General features: G+C 41.4%; 1 protein-coding gene across 9 annotated transcripts in view; it reads left to right on the forward strand.

The window, feature by feature from the left end:
* Nucleotides 1–16,639, forward strand: part of BCS1L (BCS1 ubiquinol-cytochrome c reductase complex chaperone) — a 17,531-nt gene extending 892 nt beyond the window's left edge. For 6 of the 9 annotated variants that reach the window (XM_077320703.1, XM_077320699.1, XM_077320705.1 and 3 more), the window contains 7 exons: nt 2,894–3,294; nt 5,043–5,182; nt 6,090–6,284; nt 12,023–12,086; nt 13,092–13,261; nt 14,722–14,839; nt 15,975–16,639. In XM_077320703.1, the coding sequence (XP_077176818.1) occupies nt 2,975–3,294; nt 5,043–5,182; nt 6,090–6,284; nt 12,023–12,086; nt 13,092–13,261; nt 14,722–14,839; nt 15,975–16,227 (1,260 nt within the window). In that variant the 5' untranslated portion in view covers nt 2,894–2,974 and the 3' untranslated portion in view covers nt 16,228–16,639. Of the gene's footprint in view, nt 1–5; nt 646–1,346; nt 1,461–2,893; nt 3,295–5,042; nt 5,183–6,089; nt 6,285–12,022; nt 12,087–13,091; nt 13,262–14,721; nt 14,840–15,974 lie in introns of those variants that run through there. The other 3 variants (XM_077320701.1, XM_077320702.1, XM_077320708.1) reach the window with 2 other exon arrangements.
* Nucleotides 16,640–16,828: the final 189 nt, after the last annotated feature.

A 16,828-nucleotide genomic window follows, 5' to 3' on the forward strand; every position in this document is an offset into this window, starting at 1 on the left:
AGAGTGGCATGTGACTCAGTGGTAGAACACCCGTGTTACATGCAGAAGAGTCCAGGCTCGATTCTTGGCACACCAGGTTGCATGTGCTGGCACCTTGCTCTGTGTGAGGCTTTATAAATACCATCGGTTGCAATAGACAACAGATTGACAAGTGATCTGACTCATTCACTATAAGGCAGCTTTTTATATTCATCGTTGTTGTTGATTTTGTGGTTTGGTTTGCCTGTCCCAAACTTTTAGAAGTCTGTATGAGGGCTCTGGATTGTGCTGGATTCTCAAAAATATATAAATTATATCTACTGTTCCTCCAAACTATTTGGCATGAAGAAAATCAGTACTTCAACCATTGCCAGAAGACTGACAGAAGCGGGGACAGATGAATATCCCTGGAGAAGTAGTTGCACAATTTTGGTGCTATGAGAAGACCCTCCTTTGTGTTGTCACCTATCTTACATGAGAAGGTGGTGGTACCTCAGAAGATGACTTTACTGGTCAAAAAGGTTGCTATGGAGTAGAGTAGCTGATCTCAAGCTGTATACAGCTTTAAATGTCAGTATCATCATCTTGAATTATGCATGGAAACAAATTGGGAGACAGTATAGATGGACCAAAACTGGAATTATATGGTCCCTCCAACCCACTCTGGTCAGTATCTTGCTTCAGCATTTTGTACCAGTTGGTTTCCCAAACCCTTCAAGAGCAACCATATGCAGGGCCTATTGCAATAAAGTAACATAGTGTTTGTGAATGAAACTTTGAACAGAAATTGATTCCCATTCAAAATCTGTTGTGGATTGACAAAATGGTCAGAACTACAGAATGTACAATACAGATTTACATTTCCACTGCAGCCATTTCAGAAATAAAAATGTAGTTTTAAGCAAAGCCAATCACAGAAATTCATAATAAGCACATTGTGCAGCCATATAACATTTTTGCTATTTCACAATTATACTGTTTAAACATTATATTCATAACCTAGAAGTGTTCTGGTCTTTAAACAAATGGCAAGCCCTATTCCTTTGTAAAGTTGAGTGAGAGGCAGTATATAAGGTAAATTAATGAATAAATAACCTACTTGGGGGCTTTTGCTTTTCAAGCACCAACCCATCATGCCACACATAGTTTTATAACTGAGGGGTATTCCAAAAATTGTTTGGGATGTGGCATGGAGGTTTGTGCTTCAATGGGGGTGGGCTTGCAAAAAGGTATGGTGAAAGCTTTGACTAGTAAGAAAATGTGACTACCCATCTGTCATCACTGCTAGGGGTATATTACCCAAACTGAAACTGGCTATATTATTTATTATTAACAAAATTTAGGTCCCATCTTTCTATCCTCACAAGGGTCACCATGGCAGTCTTCACTCACTGGCAGAAGATGACAACAGAAGGGGACAGACTAATCTCCCTGGGGAGAGAGTTCCAGAGATTTGTTGCCACAACCAACAAGACCTCCTGGTAGTTACCTGCCCAGTCTCAGAAGGCAGGACAACCTGAAGCCCTGATTCCAAAGATGACCATAGTGGCTGGATAGGTTCATAAAATAGTGTTCATTAGCTATATGCTTCCAGGCTCAATTCAGGGTGTTGTTTCTTAAAATGACTAGATTATTGTTTCATTGTTTATTATGAGCTGTCTGGGAAAAGACTAGGAATAAATGTTTTAAGTATTTTAAAAGGTAGCACTTGGGATTCTGGCTGTGAATGGAGAAGGCAGTAAAGCTGGAACAGGTCAAGGGTTGACTATTTGGGTGGAGTATTCACATGTTTGCAACCATGCAGTACCGGAGTCTATCATTAGAGTTTTGCCCATGACATATGTTGGGACTTTGAGCCTTTGCCAAAGAGTCCTAATATTCATTTATATGTGTGCATGCTTCTTAACAAGAATGAATTGGTAGGAGATAATGATATACATGTTAGGGTTTTGGAGCAGATGACCCCCCTCACCTCAGCTGAAGAGTGCAAAAAGACATGTTATGAGTTGGCTGAAAGCAAATCACCTGGAGTCTCTCTCCCTGGCGATCTGCTGCCCTGAAGGACTGCTTCTTTGTCTCGACCTTGAATCTACTTTTATATTTGTAAATAAAGCAAATATTACAGAAGTCACCACAAGTCTCCAGTATGCTCTCGCCCAAAAGAAATCAAGCCCAAGTTGTGCCTCTCTGAAATTTGTCACTGCGCAGGGAAGGGAGGGGGAGCATGCAACAGTAAATTGAGAATATGAGAAAAGATCTTCCTAGGTGTTAAAAGACCAATAGCATATGCCCCTTTACTTTAAAGTTACCCTCAGGGTACTTAATGGGGTGTAATACCCGTTCAATATGCGGTAGGAAAGATTAGCTTGTTGGTTCTGTAAGGATATAATTAGATTTAAAAGAAATGGGAGGGATGAAATATGCCGGTGTTTTGCCAGTACAGTGGAGTGAAGAGTTTTATGGCTGCTTATGGTGCAGTTTTATCAGACAGAGCTAATAGTGTCATGCGGTAGGTAGGTCTTTTAAGTCTAGCTTTTGTACTGTCCTTGCTTGAAGCAAATTGCAGAAAGTTCAGTTTTTTTCTGACACACAGAATAGTCAGGATATCAGCTGAACTTTGCAATTCTTCATATTACCACAGAGGGGAAGCTTGCCCTGGGAGGAGAAGGAAATGACTTTACAGTGACCCTTTTGTTTCCATAAAAATTGAGTCCAATAGCACCTTTAAGACCTTTGTTTCCATAGTTACTTGTATTCTTGTTTCCCACTGTGGAGTGCTATTTCATTGTCCTGTTTCTTTTCAGTGGAGTGAGTGTGGGAAGACTGACTAATTTACCTCCTTTGAATTTAAGCAGGCATATAACCAAGACATTAGTCACCATAGTCCTTCAAATCTGTTTGCTTTTTTATGCAGGTTTTGCTAACCAGTTTAGAAGAAATGTCACTGAGAACTGCTTTTTAAGGTTGGAGTTTCTCCTTCCTGCCATCCACCACAATGCCTCTTTCTGACTTTGTTTTGGCGCTCAAAGACAATCCATACTTTGGGGCAGGCTTTGGCCTGGTTGGTGTGGGGACTGCACTGGCTCTGGCTCGCAAGGGGGCCCAGTTTGGCATGGTGGCTTTCAGGCGGCATTGCATGATCACTCTGGAAGTGCCGAGCAAGGACAAAAGCTACTACTGGTTGCTGAGCTGGATCTCTCATCATGCCAAGCACACCCAGCATCTGAGCGTGGAGACCTCTTACCTGCAGCATGAAAGTGGCCGGGTCAGCACCAAGTTTGATTTTATCCCTAGTCCAGGGAACCATTTCATTTGGTAAGAGAAGTGTCTTTGGTAAGGGCAAGAGTACTGCATGGCTAACAAGGAAAGTGGTGGAGTCTTTTTGTGATTTCCTCACGCGTGCCTGCACTAACACCAAGAATGTATGCATGCTCAACCAGCACAGTATGGAAAACAGTCACTGTAATGGCTCAATTCCTCATTACTATGATACAGTAAGAGAAATAATTAGAAGAACGGCATCCTCTTAAACTATAATCTTGTGGAAAGGTAGCAATATACAGTTGTGATCATTTGGGGCTTTTCTATACTTTACATTTGAGCAGCTACAAAATATACATGTAGGATAAACTACTCAAATGCTTTTTTATGTATGTAGAATGGTGATATATCTCTATATTGTATGGATGAAATCAGAGTAGCTCCACATTTGGTTCTTTCAGTCTTGGGCTCGGTTAGTCTTAGGCAAGGTTATTTACAAGGCCATTGAAAGTAATAAAAATATAACATACATAATAATTTAATAGCAAATGCAATTAAACGTAAGCAATTAAAGTTAACACCAGCAAAATGACTTCTAGTATAATAAATCGCAGGAAAGCAGTACAATTTTTCTGTGACACCAGATAACCCCAGAGATTGCATTTGATGTATGGAGAAGGAAAGGGAGTTCCTCAGATTGGGTACCACAACTGAGAATAAGTAAGCTTCACTGGGATTTGAAAGGTGTGACACTTTAGAATTAATCTTTTACAGTATAATTATGGTTATTACCATGCTAATTCTGTATTATGCAGCAATATTTGAAATTTCCAGGCGTAAAACAACTAACAGAATGAACTGGACTGTTCTCACTGCTTGGAGCAGTCAGGCTGGAAGGTTTCTAGTGGCAATCTTTGATCCTTTCAACAGAAGGAGAAGAAGAGAAGCAAAAGAGAATAGAACAAAAAGAAATGTAGAAAATAGCACATGTAGGAGAAATAGCTTCTTTCCTAGAATGTGACCCAACCTTTATACACTTTTGAGGTATGCCCCCTCCCATCGTAATGGCTGTTTGATATTCAGTCATGGAGGGGGGGGGGACCCTTCGTATCAGAGTTGATTGATGAAATCTTCCAGAGTAGTATAGATTTTGACCTTACTGGTTATATCCCAATTATTAGCTAACTTACAGTATTCTGCCAACATGTTACCACATTTTTAAACCACCCCTGCAATATGATCATAGCTCAGAAACTTAAATTTGGTCAGTGACACTCCAATTGGCTGGAAACCACTGCCTGACCTAAAACAAGAAGACCCCATAGTCTCATGTGGGAGACTGTTCCCCTCAGGTGCTAGCACATTCCATTTCCTTATATTATATTCATCTGGTTCCAAACAACTGGCATCTCTGTGGATTTGTCAATATCACAGATTTGTTTACCATTCAAGCTATCCTAAACCAGTTAGGGACTTTAGCTGCAGTTTAGCTGCATCTGTTATTGATCCAAACTGTATTGTTTTCATCAGAGTTTTTCAAGTTCATATTTTTTGAGAGGTAGGAAGAAAGTGTTAAAAAATCACATTTTTACTTCTGTACCATTGTGTGTCCTCCTTTGTGCCTATGCTGTGCATGGATACCTAAGCCAGGGCAGTCCTTGCTTGGTTGTGGCAGTTCTCTGTATTGACCTGGAAGGGGGTTGTAAAAGAGGTATAAACTTTGTAGACGTGCAGGTTGTGCCTGAGACTGCCCAGTTGTCTCCCCTCTCATTCCTGCTTACCTTCTCTCTGTGTGTTTCCAGGTATCACGGGAAGTGGATCCGCATAGAACGGAATCGGGAGAAACAAATGATAGACTTGCACACAGGCACCCCATGGGAGTCTGTCACCTTTACAGCAGTAGGCAGCAACCGAGATATTTTCTTCAACATCCTGCAGGAAGGTATAATAGAACCTTATGTCTGAGGTGAAACTCAAGGCAAGACTGGAAATGCAACTGCCAGGGATACTTGTCTGAGTGGACAGATTCCCTTCACTGTCCTTACCCTAGCCCCTTGTTGTTGCTGCTGCTGCTGCTGCTGTTGTTTGAGATGTTTATGATTCCCCTGAGTCTAAGCCTTGCAACTTCTATGGCTCTGGGAGGAGGAGAAATTTGTTCAGACATTCTGTCCTGGGGTAAAAACGCTCTAGGTTTGTAGATAACATTTGTGCAGGTATGTGGATGCAGCAGCTGAAAAGGATCCAGACATGAATTGCACTAGCTAAGCATGTTTTGGGGATTGAACTGATGGCTGCCAAGCTATGTGTTTTGTCAGCTCAGTTTGTCTAATTACTGGTGAGCTGAGATTGCACAAGTTTTTCTTTTATCTTTCTGGATGAGCAGCTTATCTTCAAATAAATATATAATACGAAGGATGATTCCTAAAGAGTGCTTTTTGCTAACATGCACCCTATCTTTTCTGACAGGCAAGACTTCTGAGTTTATGTAAGAGTCAGAAAAGCCATGTCAGGAGATGACAGATCTATAAACCCAGAGCCACGTTCTTACTTTCAGCAGTTTCTTATTCCTTTTCCAACAATAGAGTTCCAATCATATGACACCCATTAAATGATCAGTCATATCTTAAAGAGTTTGGACTAACCATGCCTTGTGTCCTACAAGGATGACCGCATATGTTACAGATTCAGGTGGGTAGCCATGTTGGTCTGTAACAGCAGAACAAAGTTTGAATGTTTAGATCAAAATGGGAGAACAGGGTATAATTATCCAATGGGGCATTTTCCTCCTACCCTCTGCTTCTCTGTGTTCTGACTTTTCACAATATGAATCTCTTGCTTTCATTTTATAGCCAAAGAATTGGCCCTGAGGCAGCAAGAAGGAAAGACAGTCATGTATACTGCCATGGGTGCTGAATGGAGGCAGTTTGGTTTTCCACGGCGCCAACGACCACTAACTTCTGTGGTACTTGATGAAGGTGTTTCGGAGAGGATTGTGCAAGATGTGAAAGAGTTCATCGGCAATCCCAAGTGGTACATTGAACGAGGTGAGTATATTTTTCTGGGGGTGCTTGTCACCTCCCTTCAAGTTCTGGTCTTTTCCATTGTGGACTAAATTACCATATCTGATGCCATATATAAGACCAGGATATCCATCAGCCTAGGAACCTGCTGTACTTGCTTACAATCTCCAGTATTCAGTTTCTGTCCAGTTCCTGTCAAGGGCATCCTTGCATCTGTGTAAGTACTTGGTAGTACCCATATATTTGCTCCCAGTCTTCAGTGGGCTTGCCTTAGTCCTGTTGGCACTCTTGATATATCATCTCTGTCAGTCCCAATTTTGTCTTCTGTAATGCCCAGAGTTCTAATCCAAGACTTCTTGTCAGGTACTTAGTCTGCTGACTTGTTTCAGTCCTTATAATTCTGTCTTCCATTGATTTGCAGTGGAAAGACTGTCTCAGTTCATCTTTGCACTATGCAAATTGCTGGTCGATGGTAGCATTTATCCTGTTTTATCACAATACCTTTTTCTTGATAAACCAATTAACAGCTCCCCTTCATAGTGACCCTATTAAAAGTTAATCGTTTGATCATTCTATATCTCATGCAACACCTTAACTTTATCTCTTGAGTTGATACAATAACTTCCAAGTGATTTATGTGCTCTCTTCCAAAAAGAGATCTTGAATCCTACAGGTTTAGAGAGCTATTAGACACATTGATTGAACTTCATTTTCCTGGTGTTGGAAAGTGCCATCAAATCACAACCAACTTCTGGTGTCCCCATTGGGATTTCAAGGCAAGAGATGAACAGGGGTGGTTTGTCATTGCCTGCCTATGTAGCAACCTTGGACTTAGGAACATAAGAGAAGCTATGTTGGATCAAGCTGGTGGCCCATCTAGTCCAACACTCTTTGCCATACAGTGACCAAAAATGCCATCAGGACATTCATCAGCAGGGTCTGAACTCCAGGAGCCCTCCCTCTCTTGCCTCCCAAGCACTGAGAATACAGAGCATCACTACCCTAGTCACAGCGTCCCACTGATGGACTTCTGCTCTATGTTTATCCAGTCCTCTCTTGAGAGCCCTTTAAATACACTTTACCTGCAGCTATTTGGCTATCCAGTAGCAGTAGTATTTTCAGGTTCAGCCATTTTGGGTAACCAAATAAATACTGGCTATCTATATCCGGCTGAAAAAAAATCTATGTGATGCTTCTGTTGATGCAGCCCAAGAATGCGTTCTCCTTCTTTAGTGCTGCAACACACTATATGCTCATATTTAGCTTACAATCCATAAGTACCCCAAGATCTTATTCATACGAACCCTAATGAGAAGTGTATCTCCCATCCAGTATGCATGCTTCTCGTTTTTGTGATCCAGATGTAGAACTCTGCACTTCTCCTTATTGAATTGCATCTTGTTCTCCTTTACCCATTTCCCAGCATGTTCAGATCTTGTTGAACTCTGTCTTGATCTTCTGGGATGTTGGCTACTCCTCCCAATTTAGTGTCATCTGCAAATTTAAAGAGTAGCCCCTTTCTCATTCAGATCATTGATACAAATGTTGAAAAGTATTAGGCCCAGTATCAAACCCTGTGGCATCCCACTGCTCACCTCCCTCCAATCTGATGAAATACCATTGAGAACTACTCTTTGAATGTAATCTTCTAACCAGTTTCCTATCCACCTAACCATCCAAAAATCCAGTCTGGAGGGGTGTGGCTAAAGATGTCGTCCTGAGAGGGTGGCAGGGCATCTGCTCTGCTATCTCTGAAGCCTGACAGGGGTCAATTGCGCAAGCAATTGGCAGAAAAGAGGAGGGGTACGCAAACCCCACCTCACCTTTCTACCCAGGAAGTTCTTGGGGCCGTCTCCAATCCTTTAGGGAGTATATCTCCCTGGATTATAGGCTGTCAGCGTTCCAGGTCCAGAGGACGACTGCCATTTTCTATCTCGGACTTTCTTTTCTTTCTTTAATCTTAAAGTATCTGCTTCAATCCTACACGATGATTTACCACAAATGAACTTTTTGAACTGAGGGGAGGACATCGGCTGAGTTCCAAAACATCATTTACTGCAAGTATCTCTCGTTTTTTTTTTCTCCGTCTCTCTTCCTGCATCAAAGCCCTTTGTTTCCCCCCTCCTCTTACTCTGCTCTGCCAGAAGCCACCTCGTTATGAGGCAGGCTAATTCTCCTAACTAAGCAGAAGAAGGACTCAAATCAACTCGAATTAACTGGCAAAAGCTCTTATTGTAATTGTTTTGGTTTTCGGAAATAAGAGATAAGAGCTGTGAATGGGAAGATCTCACGAGAACTCTGTGCCAGCACGAGAATACCTGCCTTAACTGACTTCAATACGTCACATGCCAGAGGATAAAACAGAGGACCTCTACTGGCCTCTTGTAAAATTGTTTGAGGCCGGTTTTTTTTAAAGTCAAAAACATGTCTATGTTAAAAAGATTGGCTCATCTAATAGAGATACAAACCCAAGATTACAAAGTATTTATAGATGGATTGGTCAAAAATATCTCCAAGGAGATCCAAGATGGCAAGGAAGAAGTCTCCAATAGGAATGATGGATCAATAACAGTGGCTGATGACAGCTTTAAACAAGGTGGAAAACCAACAGCAGAAGAGAAATCTGAAACTCATATCTTCAAGGAGATCCAAGATGCCAAGGAAGAAGTCTTTAACAGGAATGATGGATCAATAACAGTGGCTGATGACAGCTCTAAACAAGGTGGAAAACCAACAGCAGAAGAGAAATCTGAAATTCATATCTTCAAGGAGATCCAAGATGCCAAGGAAGAAGTCTTTAACAGGAATGATGGATCAATAACAGTGGCTGATGACAGCTCTAAACAAGGTGGAAAACCAACAGCAGAAGAGAAATCTGAAATTCATATCTTCAAGGAGATCCAAGATGCCAAGGAAGAAGTCTTTAACAGGAATGATGGATCAATAACAGTGGCTGATGACAGCTCTAAACAAGGTGGAAAACCAACAGCAGAAGAGAAATCTGAAATTCATATCTTCAAGGAGATCCAAGATGCCAAGAAAGAAGTCTTTAACAGGAATGATGGATCAATAACAGTGGCTGATGACAGCTCTAAACAAGGTGGAAAACCAACAGCAGAAGAGAAATCTGAAATTCATATCTTCAAGGAGATCCAAGATGCCAAGGAAGAAGTCTTTAACAGGAATGATGGATCAATAACAGTGGCTGATGACAGCTCTAAACAAGGTGGAAAACCAACAATAGAAGAGAAATCTGAAATTCTGGAGACGGAAAATGGGATGCCGGAGTTCTGCAGCCCAGATAAGGACACCCTTTTTAAAAAGACATACAGCCAACTCAAAGCAACAGTGTACAAAAATCAATCAAAAGAAATATGGATCTGCAGTGAAAGTAACCGATTTAAAGGAGCTCTTTGGGGAAAAAATTGTATTGATACTGGAGTCCAGGAGGTGCAATGGCCTCAAGATTTATCGATGCATATTCTGCGGGAAAGAGTACAACTGCACTTTCTACGCCAAAGGCCAATGGGACAGAATATAAGTCTACGGGAACGACAAGATGTAGCAAGCCTCGAGATGAGACCCCCTTAAGAAGACCGAAAGCTCATATTGTTTTATGTTTAATGTTATACTGTATTCTATATTTCTATTTTTATGAAAAAGGGGAAGCAGTGTCTCTTTCTCTCTTGTTTCTTGTTTCTTTTCCTTTGTCGGCATATAGGTAATGTAATCATTAGTGTTGGAAATATAAAATGGGGTTCTCCCCCCTTATTTTTTCTTTCTTCTATTAGTGTATTGTTCTAGGACCAAAGCCTACACTGACCTGTAGAAAATGTTTAATGTTAAGCTTTCAACTTAAATCTGAAAATATACCTGTCAGGATGGCTCTTAGAATGGGTCAAGTATAAATTGTTTTGTAGATGTATAAGAATTAAGGATAAGGAGAAGCTATAGAAGACTGAAAGCTTATATTGTTCTATGTTTAATGTGAAGCATTTAATCTAAACCTGGAAATCTTATTATTCTCTGTATTAACAACATATACTGTATCCTACATTGCTATTTTTATGAAAAAGGGGAAGCAGTGCCTTTTTTCTCTCTTGTTTCTTTTCCTTAGTAGGCATATAGGTAATATAATCGTTCGTGTTGGAAATATAAAATGGGGCTTTCCCCCCTTAGTTTTTTTATTGGTGTATTGTTATAGGGCCAAAGCTCATATTGATCTGTAGAAAATGCAAAGCTCTCAACTTATACCTGTCAGGATGGCTCTTAGAATGGGTCAAGTATAAATGGTTTGTAGATGTATCTGTATTAAGGATAAGGAGAAATTATGAAATCCTTTTGTAATTTTTTTTCTTTGTACATCTTTAAAGCAAAGCCCTACTTTCCTCTCCCTTCATCAGGGTATTGATACAGGGCCAAAACTCATACTGTTCTATAAGAAATGTTTAATGTTAAGCATCTAACTTAAACCTAGAAATATCTGCCAGGATAGCTCTTAGATTGTATCAAGCAGTTAACGTGAGGTCTACGATCTCTCAAGTAAGTTGATTAATAATAACTTCTTTTGTATATCTAAACAGGCCTTTTTTTTTAAATGTAGTGGAAATGTGGATGGCTCTTAGACTCATGGCTCTTAGAGTTTTGGGCAAAAGTTTATATCACTGTGGAGTCAATGTGGGGTCATATATTTTCAAATGATGATTATATTTTATTTACTGCTTTTTGTATCAATAACTCGTGTTGCATCCTATATTTCTATCTTTATGAAAATAAAAAGAATTCATTACAATAAAAAAAACATGAGAAAAATAACACGTCTCTAACTGCACATGATTTTCTGGCACCTGTGGGAATGCCCTTTGGCTGTAGAGCTAGGCATCAGCCAAGAGCAGTGGCCTCAGATAAGACGTATTTTAGAAGGGGGGCTCCAAGTAAGATACTTTAAAAAGACTAGTTGGAGCTACACTTACCAGATTTTTCTTTGCCAGCCTGTAGATTTTGAACTTGTACAAAAGAGCATTCCACACATTAATCAGACCACTGAGGAAGACCCCTCTGTGTTTGGTCTATTTTCTCATGTGCAGTTAGATATGTGTTGTTTTTATTATGTGTTTAATGTATATCAGTGCACTTCATTTAATAAATATTTGAAATATTTTTCAAAAAAAACAAACAAAAAAAACCAAAAAAACAAAAATCCAGTCTGCAGTCTTCCAGTTTACCCATCAGAACATCAGAGGGAACCATGTCAAAAGCCTTATTGAAATTCAGCTAAACAACATGATCTGATTTTCCACAATCTGTTAAGCCTGTCACTCAGTCAAAGAAGGAAACCAGGTTGGTCTGGCAGAACCTGTCGGAAACAAATCTTGAAACATTGTCCCTTCTCTAAATCCTTTTTTATATCTTTATAAAAAAGTAGCCAATCTTAAGAAGAGTTTGGGGAACTCAAAAGCTTGCACACTGTTATGGGTCATTTTGTCCTAATAAAAAGGTATTATGTAGATTGTCTTCTTGGTTTTGAGATATTACTTTTGATGGGGGTGGCTGCAAAAAATTCTTTCAATTTACTGATATCTTATTTCTTCCATGGCTCTTGGAACTGGCCCTTTGCAGTGACCAGGCTCAGGGGACCATTGGTCAGACCCACTAAGGGAACTCTTATGGCAAATCGGATATATATGGCAGTAGTTGCTCAAGTGTAGGGATGTACTGAGATTACTGTCTGCTGGTGTCTTCTTACTAGTATTCTTCTGTAGGTATTCCCTATCGGAGAGGATACCTGCTGTATGGGCCCCCAGGCTGTGGAAAGAGTAGCTTCATGTAAGTATCACTTTCTCAGCTTTCCTTCTAAAAGACTGCTCTGTATTCACATTTACAAAAGCACACAAGAGCAGTTCATTCACACCGAAAAGGCCCAAGTTGTGCTGCATATTTTAAGAAAAGATGTCTTCAGTGGGAAAAACAGACTGTATCTATTCTGTCCCTAAATACAATGATCGGAAAGCTTTGAGCCACAATAAGCTTGTTAGAATTTCAAAGGACTCTTCATTGTTTAAGCTGTGAATCTACTTTCTAATGATACCTCATTTACTAATTATTGAGGACCAAAGTGGATGGGAGAGCAGCCGTTAAAATCAGACCCCTTCCCATCCCTTTTTCTATGGATCTGGTATATTTTGATGCTTAAATATATGGTTACTGCTCTATTTTGATCCTGAAATAGCCATTATTTTGAAATTCCATGATGCATCAGCAGTAGGCATTGACCATCGTTGATATTCCCAGATCTTTTTGACACCCAGCAGTCATTTCTGATTCCAGAAACCTATCTCAGGTCTCAGAAGTCACATGGAGTAATAGCTATACTGGTTGGGAGGCTGGAGAGGGAAAAACAATTATTCCCTTGTTTTATTCCATCAGCATGGATATTACTCCTGTGACCTCCAGGAACAAACCTTTCCAGGATGGTAAACAGTTGGGGAGAAACGCAGGGATTTTTGCCTGGACCTCACACACTCTTTGTGCTGAATTTAAGCCATTGTGTTTACAGTAGAAATTGTTCTGTGGTCCTCTTTCTCTCTCCAGTAGTCAGTTTTCATGCGTCTTACCTTCCTTCCCCAGCCCATTGTTTTGTAAATAGTTCTTTGTCATCTCCTCCTTTACAGCTATATTCAGAATAATTTCTTATGTGTCCACACAGTGAGGCAATAGGAAACGAGTGGCAATATGATCCTCATGCTGACCTTCCTGGACCATCTTAGTAGTTCTCCTTTCTCCTTAGCCATATTCTCTTTATGCAATATTTTGTTTTACACTCCATCACAGCACAGCCTTGGCCGGGGAACTGCAGTACAGCATCTGTCTTCTCAGCCTGAGTGACCGCAGCCTTTCGGATGACCGCCTCAACCACCTGTTGAGTGTGGCCCCTCAGCAGACCATCATTCTCCTGGAAGATGTCGATGCTGCCTTCATCAGCCGAGACCTCGCTGCTGAAAGTGAGCAGTAGGGAAATGGGTCCTTTTCTGCACTGCTGTATCAAATGCCCTTTTTTCATGCTACATCTTCATTCAGCCTGGCCTAAATTTTCCTCATAGACACCTCATAGGTAAAGGTAAAGGCAAGCACCGAGTCATGTCTGACCCTTGGGGTGATGCCCTCTAGCGTTTTCATGGCATACTCAATATGGGATGGTTTGCCAGTGCCTTTCCCAGTCATTACCGTTTACCCCCCAGCAAGCAAGCTGGGTACTCATTTTACCGACCTCAGAAGGATGGAAGGCTGAGTCAACCTTGAGCCGGCTGCTGGGATCGAACTCCCAGCCTCATGGGTAGAGCTTTCAGACTGCATGTCTGCTGCCTTAACACTCTGCACCACAAGAGGCTCTCTTGCGCCACAAGAGACACTTCATAGAGACCTCCATTTGAAATGCTGTTATGGCACAACTTTATCTTTGCTGGTTGCTACCTCTCAAAGCAAAAGGGAGGGACGGTCCAGAACCAATGGGATGAAATTAATCCAAAGGAAATTCCATCTAAACATCCAGAAGAAATTCCTGACAGTTAGAATAGTTTCTCAATGGAACAGGCTTCCTCGGGAGTTGGTGGGCTCTCCATCTTTGGAAATTTTTAAACGGGCTGGATAGCCATCTGACGGAGAGGCTGATTCTGTGAAGATTCAAGGGGTGGTAGGTTACAGTGGATGAGCGATAGGGTTGTGAGTGTCCTACGTAGTGCAGGGGGTTGAACTAGATAACCCAGGAGGAACCTTCCAACTCGATTATTCTGTGATTCTGTGATTATGTGTCATGATAGACACTTGGTTACCTGTTCCTTGAAAAGTATTCTGTCTGGGCTGTTACCTGTGAACTATTGTGCATCAGGCAGGGAGCTTAAAGCAGCTGCTAATGCCTGGAGCAGACCACAGCCTTTCCTCACCTGAAGGCTGTTAAGCCTAGACACAGCTTAGGAAGGCTGGGTATTGATTTATTTATCAATATTAATTGTATTTATTTGTTTAAATATATATTAATGCCCTCCTTATCTCTGTAAACTTGAGGCAGCCAACAGAACAGCAGAAGTTTCAGGAGACAGGCACCACAAGTGTCCAACGAGTTTACACTGATACAGAAGTAAAACGTATAGGTAAAGGCCAGTACACAGTGTTCATGCGGCTAAAACAGTTTGCCCTCTGCTAGGTCTTGCACACCTTCCTGAATACAGCAAGTAAAGGCAGCTACTGTGTTCTAGTAGGCCTTTCCAGAGAAATGTACCTACTGCCGTGATTGCCCATGACCACACTGTTGGCAAAGGGACCAATCTGGGTGGGGGCTATTATGAGAATAAAGCTGACTGAAGATTGCAGCTGGTGCATGGACATATATTCTGTATCTTTGCTGCTGCTCATTCTCTACTTCCCTACCTCTGAACTGTCTTTGTTATGCTGTGTTTCTGTCTAGACCCCAGTACATACCAAGGCATGGGACGATTGACCTTTAGTGGCCTTCTTAATGCGCTGGATGGTGTAGCTTCCTCCGAAGCCAGGATAGTATTCATGACCACCAACCATGTGGACAGGTCAGAACCATTGCCTGGGAACTGGGGTAGGGAGAGGTAGTTCGCCTCGGACAACTTTTTGTTTGAATAAGGCAGTCTTATAGCTGTGCTACTATTGCATCTGGGAAAGCATACATTGCTGTAAATGATAAATATTCTTTAGTGTCTTAGCAAATATATCCGAAACATAATAATCACTAGAGGGGGAGAAAGAGGCAGTATAAAAACAGTCTTGCCATTCCCAAAGAGCCCTTTGCAGCTCATTTATCATCTACCAGTCACAGTGTTGTGCCATGGATAGTGTCAGTTCCCCACATATGCCCAGGGCTGGATCCAGTAGTATGTTTCCACCACTGGAAGGCACTTGTATCAGTAGAGTAAAACATTCTTGCCACCTTCAGCCCAGTGAGGACCACAAAATGCTTCTCATAGGGAAAAGCTGGATCCAGTAGTATGTTTCCACCACTGGAAGGCACTTGTATCAGTAGAGTAAAACATTCTTGCCACCTTCAGCCCAGTGAGGACCACAAAATGCTTCTCATAGGGAAAAGAGACACCAAGTTATAGCAAGAAGGGCAAAGGGGGGGTCTGCAATGGCAGGGGAGAATCCATGTATATTGCCTCCTCTTCTGCTGGTGCCAAATTACTACACGGTGTAACCCATAAGAGACAGTCCTGCTGCCAAGAAGAGCCTTTGCATATCTAATACTTTAGCTCAGTGTTAAGAGAAGTCATGCACTCCAAGGTTCCTCTGAAATGTGTTGCTAAAACAGCAGGCTCTCCATGTGAGCTGCCTGATAGCTTGTGGAGAAAGAACACTTCAAGGGGAAAGAGAAGAGAGCAGCTTGAGTGCAAGTCCAGAAGTAGGAGATGTGGCAAAACCCACTTTTGGAGTTTCAAATGGCAATAATAATTTTAAATTGAAGGGGAAAATCCTAAGGAACTTTGTAGTCATAAAAGCTAGCAATTTAATTCTGTTTTGTGGTGGTGGTGGTTTGAAAATATGACAAATTCTGTCATATACAACATGTACAAAATCACACATTAAAGACATACAGATGTTCCTCCTCTAATCAGTCCACTTAGAAGGGATCTAAATTTGCCACCTGAGATCTCCTGGGGCAATCCCTTTAAATCTTCCTCTCATTCCTTGCAGGCTGGATCCAGCTTTGGTTCGTCCTGGCCGGGTAGATCTGAAACAGCACGTGGGACACTGTTCACAGTGGCAGCTTGGACGCATGTTCCAGAGGTTCTATCCAGACCAGCCACTAGCTATGGCTGAGCAGTTTGCCGAACAAGCCCTGATGGTCTCTGGTCAGATCAGTGCTGCCCAAGTGCAAGGCCATTTTATGCAATACAAGTCAGATCCAGAGGGAGCCATTAAAAACATGCATGCTGTTGTATCCTGATCCTGGGCAAGCACTGAGATAACTATACATGCAACATTCCTGAAAGGAAGAGTTGTCACAGTGCTGATTCACACAAAACACACCAGGCATGAGTGTGATGCTGTTTATTTGTTGACCTCGATGAGGTCGTCTTTTTGTCAGGAAAATAAAAGAGTAAACCAAATACTTTCCCCAAACGGGAATATGGGACAGTGTGAAGTCTAGCAGGCTTCTTGCCAATTGGGCACTGTAGTAGGGACCCATCAGTGGAGGTACACATTCACGCAAGATCATACAGTGCTGGGCACATTGTGTGTGACTTCACTGAGCCAAAAAATCTGAAACTAGTGGGGGAAATGTACATAATGTAATTGTGAGCTCTTCCTCTTATTATGGACTCTTGATTATTCTGTGGATTAAACGGTGACTGTGACAGGCTGTTTCTGTCAACTGAGGGGGGCTCACACAGCCAACTGTGATTTTGGGGGAACCAGGTTTATTTTCAACTTCCCCCCAGATACCAGTTGTTCTAGAAGTTGCAAGTTTGCTGCTGGAAGATAAGCTGCGAAGTGCATGTAGATTATGGAGGTCACTGAGGCAGATATTATATATGCACAAGAAA

The sequence above is a fragment of the Paroedura picta genome, chromosome 2 (genome assembly GCF_049243985.1).
Source record: "Paroedura picta isolate Pp20150507F chromosome 2, Ppicta_v3.0, whole genome shotgun sequence".
Taxonomy (NCBI): Eukaryota; Metazoa; Chordata; class Lepidosauria; order Squamata; family Gekkonidae; genus Paroedura; species Paroedura picta.